This window comes from Narcine bancroftii, chromosome 9, assembly GCF_036971445.1.
Source record: "Narcine bancroftii isolate sNarBan1 chromosome 9, sNarBan1.hap1, whole genome shotgun sequence".
Taxonomy (NCBI): Eukaryota; Metazoa; Chordata; class Chondrichthyes; order Torpediniformes; family Narcinidae; genus Narcine; species Narcine bancroftii.
In genome coordinates, this window is record NC_091477.1 from 26,617,929 (window position 1) to 26,634,091 (window position 16,163).

Here is a 16,163-nt window from a genome sequence, read left to right on the forward strand (position 1 = left end):
TTGATCCTCGTGGAACAGTCCAGGTCACAGACTTGGGATTAAACATAAACTCTCCACTTTACGCTGCCTTCTATGCTCAAGCCAATTTTGTATCCAACTATCCAGCTCACCTTATATCCCATGGGACTTGACTTCTGAACCAAGTTACTCTGAGGGACCTTGTCAAATGCTTTACCAAAGTCCACATAGACAATACTCTAACCCGTTGGTTTTCAAACTTTTTCTTTCCACTCACTTTAAGTAATCACAATGGCGTAAGTGCTCCGTGATTAGTAAGGGATTACTTAAGGTGGTATGCGAGTGGAAAGAAAAAGTTTGAAAACTATTGTTTTAATTGTACCCAATTGATTCATTATGTGCAGTTTCATAACTTCAAAGGAAATGGGCCAATGACAATTTTTCTCAAGCAAAATATTTCAGTAACAATTGGATCTATACCTGTGGTTCTCAACCTTTTTACCCCACTCACATACCATCTTAAGCACGGGTGCAGTGCTGCCAGGGCAAAAATCCAGGCACCTCATGGGACCATTCCAGGCACCTCCCTGTCCTTGATGAGCTCTGGCACCTAAAAAAAAAATCAGCACTGCACTCCTGTCCTTAAGTAATCCTTACTAATCATAGAGCATCATGGCATAGGGATTACTTAAGGTGGTATGTGAGTGAAAAGAAAATGTTTGAAAACCACTGCTCTAATCTCATCAATGTTCTTTAGAAGGATAAAAGAACTCAAATTTGTCAGACAGAACCTCCCTAGCATGCTGACAATAACAAGTCCATGCTTTTCCAAATACACATCAATCTAGTCATTAAGAATTTCCCTACCACTGATCTTTTTATTTCCTTGATTATCCTTGTTGCCCTCCTCAAGCAAAGCTTAAATAGTGGCTATTCCTCAGTCTTATGGCACCCTACTCATGGCTAACAAAGATATAAAGATCTCTATCAAGGCCTCAATAATTCTTCCTGCTGAATGTTTCCATCAATTTCTGTTTATATTTCATTTTGCCTAGTCTGTAAAGACTGCCCATGGGGCTGAAAGGTGAAGCAGAAAAACACCTAGCTTCATGTTAATTTAGTTCCTCTAGTTTATTATCGTCATTAAAATTAAGGTAGAGATGAACACAAACAGTTAGAGAAAAGCAGTACTATGGGTCCATTGCCCCCAAGGTCTTATTATGTTATCATAGAAAACTTTCTTAAAGAGACCATGAAGCAACATGTGAGGCATAAAGTGTCGATATTTTGAGGCCAGAATTGAAACAATAAACTCTTAACCCTTCATTTTTCTATTATGCCGCTTCACAGTAAAAGTGACAGTGCTTTCTCTAGTGTGAATTAAGTGCAGTTACAACTTTTCTCAAGGAGGTCACCGTCAGTGAGGGAAAATAGTCTGTTTGGTTAACTTCCAATTCACCAATATTCACTTCTTTCCCTTATCAGTATAACATGATAGCTGAGTGTACTGCCTATAATATACACTACATTTACTTGCCAGGGATGCATTGGCGACACCTGGCAGGTCTACAAGGTTTATCACCAAGAAGATTGACAACAGCAATGATGATAAAAGGGCATCGATTTAAAGCAGAGACGTGGAAACATTTCTTTAGTTAGAGGGTTGAGAGTCTGCAGAACTTGTTGTCACAGGCAGCTGTGGAAGCGAGGTCGCTGGGTGTATTTAAGGTAGATTGACAGGTATTTGATTAATCAGACATCAAGGGTTACGGGGAAAGGGCTAGGGAGTGGGGCTGAGTGAGATGATGGATCAGCCTCGATGGACTGTTGGGCTTACTTTTGCTTCTATATCTTATGAAGACACCATTAACCGTAAGCTTGACTCCAAGATGTGCACAATGCAGAAATTGAGTCCACAACCCTTTTTGACCTCCTGCTATTGCCCAGTCTGAACAGTTGAACTGATGGGAAGCGTGTTTTGCCAGGTATTTATCTTTTCTGGATGCTAATTCAGTGCCACCATGTCTGTAAGACAATTTATTGAAGCCCCTCACACTGAATTTTTTTTAACTGAATCTACATTAATATACGTGAGATGTGGATGATCCTTGCTGAAAATGAAAGCTGTCATCCTACTTACCAGTTCTACATGCGTTAACTGTTGTGCCACTGTGTAAGGGTCATTGCAAATACTCAGTACATCTCTTTGAATAGATGGAGGCTTTGTTTTGATAACAACCAATGTATCATTCATGCTAGCATTATCCTTGATGGTATTTTCTTCATCTTGATTCAAAGTTGCCAATTTTTGGTTCAGACTTTGCAAAAGTTGATTCATTGTCTTCCAATAACTCTGAGAGAATGAAAACCAGAATGTTAAAACAACTATATGGACCAGTAATTAAAACAAAAAAAGGATGGAAATAATCAGTAAGTCAGACAGCATGACTGGAGACATTAATATTTGTACTTGCAGCAAAATCCAAGTATAGCAACTCTCCAGTCATTTCGGCACAGTTTCACAGTGAGTCATTGGATTGCAAAAAAAATGGGAACTTTGTTTTTTTTCCCCAACCCTGTACTTGGCTGTAACAAATATTTAATCTTTCAATTTTAGAAAATAGCCCTTCCCCCTCACCCCAATTTCATTCCACTATTTCCGACTGTTTCCACCCATTTCCATTCTCCTAGCCTATTCCAGTACTCCTATTTCATTGACCCCCCCCACCCTTCACCAGTCTCCACTCCCATTCCCCACCTATTTTCCATCTCCAACCTTGATGTATCCAGTATTTTATTAACTTCTGGAGCCTCCCTAGTTCTTTCCCCCTTGATACACTTGCTATCTCACCTCCCCATCTTCGACTTGAAAATAGATCCTGAAATTGACGACTGTCCGCTTCTCTCCATGGTTAATGCCTGCCTCACTGAATCCCTCATCTTCTTATTGTTTGCTTAAGGTTCCAGCATCTGCAATTTGAGTCCCCACCCAAATAACAATTTTATATCTTGTTCCATGTGGAAGAACAACACAATCTCTATTTATTAATGATTGAATTAGGAATATTAACTGTAATACAATTTCATAGCCTCAGGCTGTACACATGAAACATTCTAATTAAGCCTCATAAGTTTAAGTGGATCAGGGCTCTTATCACAATGTCTATGTTCTATCGTTTTGTAGCTGAAATGCTTATCTGATACTATGATGCAATTATTTACACAGCAGGTTAACTTTTCACAGCACGTTCTTTAGTTGTTTCAATTGCACCTAGCAGTTCCAGACTTGTGCAAATCACTTCATCAGTCATCAGGGACAAATACACTGAGCTGTGCACGTGCAGTTTAGTTATTCCGTTACCCTGTAGAGGGATGTGATTAGATAGAACGGGGAGCTGTCAATGAATTTTGTCTTGAAAACTGGTAATAATGTCAAACTTACAAAAAAGATTGATTTATATTGTGCTACACACTGAAAAGGAGTCAATATTGTTGAGGTCGGGGGTGGGGGGGGGGGGGGGTGGCGTGGCCATGCGAAGGACTTCGACCAGTGATTCTTTTTCCCAGCTCCAATCAGAATATGGTTGAAGGTTATATCAGTGGTTGTCAACCTTTTTCTTTCCACTCACATACCACTTCCCTATGTCATAGGTGCTCTGTGATTAGTAAGGGATTGCTTCAGGTGGTATGTGGGTGGAATGAAAATTTGAAAACCACTGTTTTAATTATACCCAATATACTTGTTATGAGCATGGTTTCATAACTCCAAAGGAAATGGGCCAATGACAATTTTTCTCAAGCAAAATATTTCAGTCACAATTGGGTCTAGAACAGTGATTCTCAACCTTCCCTTGCCACTCACATACCACCTTAATCAATCCCTTACTAATCACAGAGTACCTATGGCATAGGGATTACTTAAAGTGGCATGAGAGTGTATGAACCCGTCTTAGGCGTGTTTTGGTTGAGCTCTCCATGAAGAGTACTAAATAGACAGTCAAAATTTGAAAAATCACGATTTATTTCATCAAAAATGGATAAAACTAGCACTAAGAAACCAAGGCAGCCAAGAACAAAGATTGAAGAAGCTCCTATTCAACTGGGAACATTGTGTGAAAGTCCAAAAGTGAGCAGTTCAAAAATGGCAACAGGACCAGCAGAACCAGGTAAAACTGGGGAGTCGGGTCAAGAATTGAGCATCATCCTGGAAAGTGTTGAAACGTTGATGAGAGATGACAGAAAAAATGACTGAAATAAGAGATTGTTGAAGATCTGAGGGAGATAATTGGTCGAGCAGAGACTAAATTGACGAAAACTCATGAAAAACAAGGCTTTGGGGAAAAAAGTCAAAGAATGGGAGTCGGATAAACAAGGGCTGACAAAATTGACCATATGGAGAACTTTGGTCAATGAAATAATGTCAGAATTATTGGGCTAAAGGAAGGGATCGAGGGAAAATAGCCGATGAACTTTTTTCCAAAAATGGATCCCACAAATTTGGAGAAAAACTGCATATCGAGAGAGCTTACCGAACACTCAGACCCAGAAGAGCCGGCAACCAGAGACCAAGACCAGTTCTGGTGAGACTTTTAAGCTACTGAGAACTGGAGATAATGGCCCGCCCGAGGTAGATCATGAAAAGCTACTATTTTTTCAAAGACTTTAGCCCAACCTTGATTAAACAAAGAAAAGAATATGGAGATGTGAAAAGACAACTATGTACTAAAAACTTGAAATACTCAATGATGTATCTGGCAACTTTCAGGCTTAAAGTAGTGGAAGGGAACTGGCGATTTTTCAAGAACATGAACGAGAAATACTCAATTTAAATGGCCAAAGGAGGCAATTAAATATTTAAGGATTTGGACAGATAATAATTTAAATAATTTACCATTGCTTAAAAATGTTGAAGATTTGAAAAAAATGGATGATTTTGCCAATAACATTAGTAGGTAGGGTAGATTGTATTAATAGGAATTTCTTTCCGTGGACACAATATCTTTTTCAAATTTTGTTACCACAAAAGTTCTTTCAAGAATTATATAAACATACAAGAACATTTCTTTGGAAAGGTAAAATATTAGGAGTATCTATAGAAAAATTAATGTGGAAATATAAATTGGGAGATATTGCAGGCTTTAGGGGCTCTATGTATACATCACTGTCGGGGCAGGAACATTGTTTTTTTCTTAAAGGGGAAGGATCACATTATTTAAAGAGTCAGAGATTTCACTGTTAAAAAAATAATGTTTTAAAGATTATTTCAAGCATGGGTGTTTACCATTTCAAATAAAAGCCTTAATTATTTTATCAAATTGCTTGAAATAGGTTCATGGGATTTGCACTGGTAACAATTGGAACAGGTAATTAATCTTTGGAATACTATTCAAGGCATTTACTTTTCCTGACATTGACAAGTACAATGATGACCATCTATCTACATCAAATGAAATTTTCTGCAATAATGGATCAAAATTTACCTTTACTAAATCCTCTAGTTGGGGGAAAAAATTAATACCTAAATATCGCATACCCTTCTTTGGCCAATGAAATTGGCCTAGGTGAAAAGCAGTATGCAGTCAACAGTAATTATCCACATAAAGCATCAGTTTATGAACCTGTTCTTCCACAGATATCCCTACAAAATTCTCATTCTCTAATAGCTGATGCCAGGGGCTCCAAAGCTAGACAGAACAACATTAGGGAAAGTGGGGAACCCTGTCAGGTACTCCTCCTAAGAGATAAATAAGGTGAAATGTAACCACTAGTTTGAACCATTGCCTCAGGGTTATTATACATCAATCTAATCCATTTTAAAAAAGATGGGTCCAAATCCAAAAAAAAATGAAGAACCTTAAACAAATATCCCCATTCTTGACAAGTGACTCTAACATCTTCCCAGCCACTGACATCAGACTAACTGGTCTATAATTTCCTTTTTGCTGCCTCCCAGCCTTCTTGAATAGGATGATATTTATGATTTTTTTTCAGTCCTTCGGGACCATACTAGAATCTATTGATTTCTGAAAGAACATCACAAATGTGCCACAATCTCACCTACTTCTTTCAGAACCAGAGGGTGCAATCCATCTGAAAGGAACTATCTACTTTTAGACTATTCAGCCTTCAGAGCACCTTCTCCCTTGAAATAGTAACTGTACTCACTTCACTTCTCTGATACTCTTCTTAAACATCTTCCACAGTGAAGAATGATGCAAAATAATCATTTAGTTCCTCTAGCATCTCCTTGTCTCCTATTATTTCTCCAGCATCATTTTCTAGTAGCCCTATATCTTCTTCCCCCTCTCTTTTACTCTTGAAGCTTTTTGTATCCTCTTTGATATTCTTTGTTAGCCTACTTTCATACTCTATCTCTTCCCTCCTTAAGTTTTTGTAGTTAACTTCTGCAAGTTTTTTTTTTAAAGTCTTCCACCTTCCCACTATCTCTTGCTTCCTTTTATGCCCTCTCTTATGCTTTTACGCTGTCAGCCACAGTTGTGACATTTTTTCATTTAGAAAAATTCCTCTTTTTTTGGTACATTTTTATCATGCACCTTCCTCTTTTCTTGAAGAAACGCCATCCATTGCTGATCTGCTGTCTTCCCTACTGAGCCTTTTCCAATCTACTTTGGCCAGTTCCTCTCTCACTGAAGTGCTAACACATCTAACTTTGTTAAATCTCAAATTGAACTCAATCATATTAATATCACTGCCCCCTAATGGTTCCTTTACTTTAAGCCCTCTAATTACTTGCGTTGCATTAGATACTACCCAATTCATCGCCTAGTGGGCTCCAACAATCTGTCACAAAATTTGTCTCAAAGCAAGAGGGCTATTATTTAACTATTGTTATTTTCCCCATTTTGAAATGACTTAAGCCAACAGGAAAATATATTGAGAGGTTGAAAATAAGATAAGACTAAATATTCTTTTTGGACTGGCAAGGTCATAATGAGTTGAATGACCTATTTCTGTACTGTAAATTTCCATAACTCTGGGATTAGAACAGTGATTAATAGGAACTGCTTCAGGGAAGCTGTAAAATCTAGTTAATGATAATAGTTTAGAGTTTTTATTTTAAAAGTTCAATAATTTTTTCTGCTTGATCGCATCAATATTTTCATTCTCTGGCAGGCTGTATGGCCCTCTTGTCAGGTCTGAAAGTCTTCAGTTATGGTTTAGTTATGAACCATCAGAGTGAGAAAGTTGTGAGTTCAAGTCTTTCCAGCAAATTGAAAAACTAGGCTGACACCCTGTGCACTACTGAGAGAGTACAGTATTATTGTAAGATGTCACTTTTAAGGTTAGTTAGCATACATTGACTGGCAATTTTCCTACTTCAGGGAAAATAATTCAAAAGTACTTTATTAACTGAAAAGTATGTTGGGATATTCTTAAGAAATGCAAATTATTATTTATATTTTTTTTTTAAAAACTGAAAATATATTTTAAATTCAGATTTCACCAACCGGCAGAAAAACTTTGAAATCAGGTCCCTTATTGACTCTAAAGGTAACTCATTCATCACTTAGTTTGAGAATGTTTTCAGCATAATTTTAATAGAGTGTTAAAAAGCTGTTTTTCTGGGTCACTTTATCAATTTAATGAAGTATTTTATTATATCAAAATATTAAACAGTTATTGGTAGAGGACTGATCTCTGTGCGTGTACACAAGCATGAGTACTCGGTGCTTTCTTTTAGCAGAGCAAGGATGAAACCCATAGACAATGTTAGCTGTAAGTTGGACCATACAACTCTCAGATTTATACTCATACTTAAGTGTTTAAAAATCACTACTGATTCTCAACCAATACTATATATTACACATATTAACAGGATGAGAAATTCATCCAGCTCATTCATAGGAGATTACCAGGGATTGCAGTAAATTTAGTATTATCTCAGCAAATTTTCATCAATTTTTAAATATCCAGAGTTACTTTCACTTCCATAAATATTGACTTTATTGTGATCCTGATAATTTGAATCAAAATGGCGCCAGGTGCAGAAATTAAAAACATATCTATCCGCAAATATGTTTTAAATCAAAAAGAATGAAAAGAATAATCCCTTCCATTTGGGTGGATTTTTCTCCAAATGATCTTTCATCAAATCTGTTACCATTTTTGCTACCTTATTTTTCATTATTCTATCTCCCGATCTATCTAATTTAGGGTCTAAAGCAAAATTAAAATCCCCTCCCTTGGCATTTGATAAATTCATAAAGACATCTTGCATAAATTTGCCATCATCTACATTTGGTGCATATACATTCATTAAGGTCCATTGTTCCAAATAAATCTGAAAATTCAACATAACGTATCTCCCCGCTACATCTATATTAATATCCAATATTTTAACTTGTATATTTTTATTAATTAATATTGCTGTAGCTCTAGCCTTAGAATGAAAAGATGATGCTATTACTGTTCCTACCCAATCTGTTAATTTTTGATGTTTTTACCATCAAATGTGTTTCCTGTAAAAAAAGCTATGCCTGTTTTAATTTTTTTTCCATATAAACGAATAATTTTTTTCCACTTTATTTGATTCTGAATCCCATTAATTGTAATACTAATAAAATTCAATTTATCAGCCATCTAAACTCAAAATCCAATAAATGTCCAACTTTCCATCTCCACTCCTCAGAGATCCAAAATACTAACTAAATATTTTATAATAAAATTATTAAATTTAGGTGTATTAAAGAGAAAAAAGATGTTTTTAATTTCTGCACAACTTCAATATAAAATACAAAGAGTGGAATATCAAGTGTGGGTTTTATCATATCATTCAACTTTAATTTTGTCTATTTAATTGGAAGAAGAACAAAAGGTAGGTTTATAGATGCTATTTTGTTGGAGAAAAGAGAATTTTGTGATTTTATGAGGCAACAAATAAATTTTTTTCCAGATACTAATAAGGATTCAGTTGCGAGTAAGTTTGTATGATGGGATTCAATGAAGGCATATTTGAGAGTTCAAATAATAAGTTATACTACAAAAATAAAGAAAGAATTTATGACAGAAGTAACTCAATTAGATAAAGGAATAATGAAATTGGAGAAGGAAATTCAATAACATCAAAATGAGAAGAGAAAATTGTTAGAGTTGAAGAAATTAAGACAATGCTGTGCAGACTTATAGAGTGGAGAGAGATATAATGAGAACATGACAAAAATATTATGAGTTGCGTGAAAGGGCCCATAAAGTTTTAGCATGGCAATTAAGATGGTGCCAGGTGGTGGCCAGCAGAAAAACAGGGAAATCTACCCCTACAGGATCTACAGGAGGAGGTTAATAAATTCTTTATTCTGAGCAATTATAATTTACTTTCAACTCAATGATGCTTGTAAAAACTTCTACCTCTGTTTAGTCAGAAGCAGCATCTATAACCTGTCAAGGCTCGTTTATTTGCCATTAAAGTTGTTCTGTGTATCATTGGCCAAATAATTTATGCCAATACATGAATTTGCATGGATTATAATAAAAAATAGTTGTTTTCTATTGATAATAATATTTATATATAATTGGTTTAAATTATGTAAAATTATCAGTATATAATGTTGCAGATTTATAATTACCAGCTTTCACAAGATCCACTAGTAGAACTAAAAGTAGCAACAATTAAATAGATGTTTAATGGAAACTAAAATATGGAACAATTTCTGATGCAGAAAAACAAAATTCCAATAGAACTATTAATTTTTCAGAATCCCACCTCATCACAAGAAGCTAGCCTACGAATCATGTCCTTCAGATGTCCAATCATTCTCTCATCCCGAAAATCAGATGGGAAAGTTTCTGTCCATTCTGTCAGTAGCTGCATCATCTTAGGTCCAAATTTTCTAATTCGTATCTAAACACCAACAAAATAATACAATTCAAGTTTCATTAGACTACAGAATGAAAGGTTTAAATGTCTGCAGGACATCAATCCCAACAGAATTTCCAGAATCCTGGAACTGACATTTTAAACTAAGGACTTATAGATGGTTCATTTATTAATAGGAAGTTGAAGATACCCTTGCGACCGATATACATCTTGAATGTCCACTGAAATGGGGTGATAGGAGTAGGAATTACCAATCGTTTGAAACCAAGACTGAATTGTGGACTGAATCTCACACAGTGGCAACCAAACACTTCACAGGGCAAGGCCTGACCTCAACTCTTGAGAGGGTGCTCCTTCCTTTTATTCAATGGTTATATCTTTTCACTTGGTACCCACCAATCTTACAGTCAGAACAAGACAAATCTCATCCTTGGAAATGATACTGTTGGCCCGAATACCCATGCTTGAGATGATAGAAGTTTCAGCTCAAATAATGGCTTTGGTGGCATGGTAGTCCAGCCGTTAGTACCTACTACCTCATGGCTCCAACAACCCAAGTTCAATCCTTGAGTTTGAGGTGTTTGGGGTTTGAACACTCTCTCTGTGATCATGCAAGTTTCCTCCACATCACAAGATTAATGATTCTATAAATTGCTATAAGTTAACGGCAAAAAGTTTTTAAAAAAATCAAAGAGGATGTAATTGAAGGGTTGTGTGTGCAAGGGAATAATTTGCCAGGATGCAAGGAATAAAGAAAGGGACAATGGGACAAATCAGTTTGCTTCCATAAAGACCTAATGAGGTGTTTGACCTCTGTGTCTTGATAAGAATAATCCCTCATGACAAACAGCAACATCTAACTCAGTGTTTCTCACCCTTTTTCTTTCCATTCACATACCATGTTAAGTATTCCCTCCGCCCTAGGTGCTCTGTGATTAGAATGGTTGGTATATGGGTGGAAAGATTAAGTTTGAAAACCACTGTTTTAATTGTACCTAATTGACTCGTTATGTGGGCAGTTCCTTAACTCCAAAGGAAATGGGCGAATGACAATTTCTTTCAAGCAAAATATTTCAGTAACAATTGGGTCTAGAGCAGAGTTTCTCAACCTTCTCTTCCCACTCACATGCCACCTTAAGCAATCCCTTACTAATCACAGAGCACTTAATGGCATAGGGATTGCTTAACTGGTATGTGAGTGGGAAAAGGTTGACAACTCTTCACCATTTGAACTTAACATCTTCCTCATGCCAGAAAAAAAAAGTCACATCTTCCATTGGCTACAAATTCATGCTCAAACGCCCATTGCAAAACATCAGCAAACTTCAAATTAATGCAACATTAACAATGTCAACTAAATTTATATTCACAATTAAGAATGTACCTGTAGTAAGATATTATTTATCATATATATATATACACACACACACACATAAATATAAACTAATATTCCTCTCTAGCAGAATAGGATCATTTTGTTGCACAGAAATAACAGAACCATCAGTACCATCCATCAATGACCCATCATTGACCATGCAAAAGTCTGGAAGGCTAACCTCATGAAAGTTTCATCAACAGTTTCCCAGCAATGTTTCCCACTTTGCTCTGAGCATTTCTACGAAAAGGCCAGAAGGAATTGCGGAAAATTTAAACGTTTGTTGACTTTAGGGCTTTGAAATATTCTATAGGCTTCCACTGATTAACATGTTCTACTGATGTAGAACTGCCAATTTATCAGTTATCTTACCAACGTGTAATCTCAAAATCAATAAGAGCATTTTCAAGTTAAGAATTCTATTCAAAAACTCAAAAGGGAATACAGAATAGCAACAGGAACTTGAAAATATATTAAACTCCACTTCTGATGATGATTTGTTACATTCATCAGAGTTTCTTTTTTTGAAAAGGCATTTCCTCTATAAATATTACATGAAGCTTCTTTGGTGATTATGATAAAAATGTCAGAATCAGGTTTATTGTCATGAACGTGTCACAAAATCTGTCACTTTGCAGCAGTGGTGTTGTGCACTACTGGTGCAAAAATTGCTATGAATTACATTTCCATAAAGACACTATTTAAAAATAAATAATTAGTGCAAAATAAGAGAAAAAGTGAGAATGTCTGTGGTTCATTATCCATTCAGAAATCTGATGGCAGAGGGGAAGAAACTTTTTGTAACATTGGGTGTTTGTCTTCAAGCTCCTGATTGTAGCGGTGAGAAGAGGGCATGGCAGAGTCAGCGTCAGAATAAGACTAATCTGGGGGCATTAGGGTAACTGGAAGGGGAAGGGCGCCACTCACTGACGTTCAAAGACTCATTCAGCGGTGGCAGGGTGGGGGAAGCAGCTGCCATTACCTGCCATGAACCTCCTCCGTGTGCTACCTTCACACTTCCCCCTCCCCCTGATGTAACAGACAAACAAGCATGCTTATAAGCGCATGGAGATGAAACCACATGATGCTAGTGCTGTTGGAGTGGGGGGGGGGGGGGGGGAGCTCAATAACTCATTTGTGGGGACATGGGCTGCATATGCCCCCCTCATGACTCCACGCCTGGGGCATGGCCTGGGTGGTGAGGGGCCTTGATAATAGAGGCTGTTTTCTTGAGACACTACTTCTTAACCACGTCCTTAATGGAGTGGAAGGCTAATGCTCATGCATTGGCTGAGTTTACAACCCTCTGTAGCCTTTTCCTATCCTGTGCATTGGCACCTCCATACCATGCAGTATTGCAACCAGTCAGAATGTTCTCCAAAGAACACCTGTAGAAATTTGTAAGTCTATGGTGACATACCAAATCTCCTCAAGCTCCTAATGAAATATAGCTGCTGGTGAGCCTTCTTCATGATAACCCTAGGATAGATCTTTAGAGATGTTGACACCCAGGAATTTGAACTTCTTTACCCCAACTGTTGACCATTTGATGAAGACTGGTTTGTGTTCTTCTGGTTTCCCCTTCCTCATGTTACGATGTAATTGTTCAACCAACAAAAATGTAATCTCCACCACAATCTGAATTACCATCAAATTTCCAGCCCCATTAAAGTTGCTCAACAAACTGGAATCAGCAGAAGGCCCAATCTTATATTTATTGCAAGAACTAAAATTATGCATTTAGCTAAGCTTCTTTGTGCTCTGTACCTTAGAAATCTTTTGTCAGCAGTAGAAATAAAGTGTGGGCTTTAGCATCAGACTTATTTATTCATCAACCGCACCTCAAACTAATCCTCAGGAATTGCCATCTTCTCCAACTTGCATCCTCTTTGCATCTTTCCATTTGTCACTAACAAAAGTTGTTATTATTATCCTTGAACATATCACACAACTCAAACTTGTTCTATGATTCTGCTTTTCAGTACCATCCATCATTAAGACTGCCTATTTTCAGATCTATGGCAATCATCCAGCAATCTCCACCATGCAACCACTGTCATTGATTTGCCATATCTAAACTAAAATATTCTAAGCATTGCTAACTCCTGAAAAATCATTGTTTACGAGTTGCAGCAGGCCAAAATGCTGGTATTCATATTGTTTCCTGCACCGTCCCCTTATCATCCTGTATTTCCAATCTTCACTGCTTCTCCATTTCCATTCAATGGAACATGATAGCCAGGAGAAACCTTGGCATTTCTTTGAAACCAGCACTGAATGTTGGAGAATTGATATCAAGCCCCAGAGTGAGTTTTATAAATCTGCAGTACCATAGGTGAAGCTACATGAAAATCGATAAAAAATGACCTTTGCTATCTGCAGGTCGATTGAGTAATATCCTCTCCTACTCATGGAAGGCATGTTATGGACTAATGGAGGTGATATTACAATAGGCATATAATTGATGAAGCTCTACAATGTTGAAAAATTGACAGTGTGAAGGAAATTTTGCTGCCTGATGATCTGTTGCTGCTGTTCTGTGCTAAATTCTTTGCTTTAGCAGATATGCAGGATTCGTCACTACAGTGAGCAATGTCTTCAGTTAAATCACGTGATGGCTTGGAATGATCATACCAAATTAGGTTGTTGTCATTTCAAAGCCACGAGAAGGTCTGCGCACATGGTGAATTGGTCCCTAAAGCTCACAATTATGAGATACCCAATTGATAACAGTATTCTTAACTGCACATCAGGCAATAAGTACTGTGAATATTCAGATAGTTATTTCCATGTTTAGTGGAAGGATGCCAAGGTCTGTCAGCTGCCCTGTGGAAAATGGGTCCAAAGTTTATTTGTACATCACTGCACTTCAGAGTAATTCAGTATGTGAAGCGTTTACAGTGGGTGCAAAATCATGCAATGTAGAATGCAAAATGAATTTGAAAATTTGAAGACCTTTATTCTGCTAGGAGATTTACTCGAAGTTGTTAGTTTTGCTCAGACAAATGAAGTATAGTTCATTATAATGTAAAGTGTTCATGGTTGAACATAGTGGAAAATGAAGACAGAATTGATAAAGATGTGGTGTTACTTGATTTCGCATTTAAATTTAGCCAGTAGCTCTTAAAAACGACAGTGCGCTTTGGCTAGGGCAAATGATGGGATTTCTTGAAAAATCAAATTGGTAATAATTGGCTGAACAACAAACCAACCATTCAGGGTTCCTGATTATACTGGAAAAACATGGAAGACATGTTTTAATGTCTCTGCAGAGACCATCATCTTATGAGGCATGATTTTTATGTGTCAAGACTAGTCCTTAATGTCCAATCCTCGGCCTCAGAATCTCTAGACAAGGGAATCATCCACTTAACACCCACTCATTTCAAGATACTATATTATTCAGAGAGATCATCTCTCATTCATCAAAACTCACCAGCAAATAGACCTATTTTAATCATTCTTCACAAGACAATCTTCTCAGTTCCAGGAATCAATGTAGTTCACTGTACTGCCTTCAAACTAAATCCATCCTCTCTGAAATAAGGAGACTAAAATTGTATCGACCATTCAATGTGTAATTGCACCAACCTACTACAATTTCAGCAAGATTCTTTTTCTTGATTGTTCTCTGACTCTCTAGCAATGGTCATGCAGGATTGATCATAAATGTCAAAATATACATTCTGTGAATGATTTCATTTTAAATTTGAATGTAGCTTCTGTAGCTTCTTCACCACCCTATTCACGTGAGTTTCTACCTTCAGTAACGGTACATCGTTCCCTGAAGGTAGAAACTCACGTGAATAGGGTGGTGAAGAAGGCTTTTAGTATGCTAGCCTTTATCAATCATTGCATGGAATATAGGAGTTGGGAGGTGATGTTGAGATTGTATAAGACGTTGGTGCGGCCTAATTTGGAGTTCTGTGTGCAGTTCTGGTCGCCTAATTATAGGAAGGATATAAACAGAGTGGAGAGAGTGCAGAGAAGGTTTACCAGAATGTTACCTGGGTTTAAGCATCTAGAGTATAGGGAGAGATTGGACAGATTAGGTCTTTATTCTTTGGAGCGTAGAAGGTTGAGAGGGGATTTGATAGAAGTATTTAAGATTATGAAAGGGATAGACAGAGTGGATGTGGATAGACTATTTCCATTAAGAGGAGGAAAGATTAAAACAAGAGGACATGAGTTAAGAATTAAGGGGCAGAGGTTTAGAGGTAACATGAGGGGGAACTTCTTTACTCAGAGAGTGGTAGCTGTGTGGAATGATCTTCCGGGAGAAATAGTGGCGGCGGAGTCAATTGTATTATTTAAGAAAAGGTTGGACAGGTATATGGATGAGAAGAAGATGGAGGGTTATGGGCATTGTGTAGGGAGGTGGGACTAGAAAGGGTTGTTTGGTTCGGTGCGGACTAGAAGGGCCTAATGGCCTGTTTCCATGCTGTAATTGTTATGTTATGTTAATCTGGATAAATGGGGTTAGTGTGTATAGGTAGAAAGGTCACCATGGATGTGATGGGCCAAAGGGTTTGTTTCTGTCCTGTACAACTCTGACTCTAATTGGGCCGAGTTATCACTTATCTTCCTAATTGCATGTACCCACATAATCAACTTCTGTAAATCATGTGAGGAAACTGCTATCATCCAAGCATCAATATTTTATTGAAGTCCTCAACCAAACCTTATTCAGCGTGTTTCTTCCACTTGCGGTGGCTGATAGCCACAATACAAGCTTTCTACCAGACCATCCAACTCTCATGATGTTGTTAGGAAACAAAATCCAAAAATATTTATATTAAATAATTGTAACTTTTTTCACTCTAGATTATAGTTAATACAAAATTTTAATTGTATTAATATACCTCTGAGAACCACATGTCCTCACTGAACATACCATCTCACATCGCTCACAATCTTGGCTTTCTCATTATTTAAAAAATCCTAAAACCTTCACATTGAAGAAACTGCCATGCAACAAAGGTATAATGAGGTGGA

At 37.1% G+C, this 16,163-nt stretch overlaps 1 protein-coding gene across 1 annotated transcript in view; it reads right to left on the reverse strand.

Moving 5' to 3' along the window:
* Nucleotides 1-16,163, reverse strand: part of LOC138743343 (ras-GEF domain-containing family member 1C-like) — a 61,106-nt gene that overhangs the window by 22,891 nt on the left and 22,052 nt on the right. Inside the window, exons 5-6 of the mRNA XM_069898551.1 lie at nt 9,680-9,817; nt 2,099-2,311 (exon numbers count right to left, since the gene is read on the reverse strand). Of these exons, the coding sequence (XP_069754652.1) occupies nt 2,099-2,311; nt 9,680-9,817 (351 nt within the window). The remainder of the gene's footprint in view (nt 1-2,098; nt 2,312-9,679; nt 9,818-16,163) is intronic.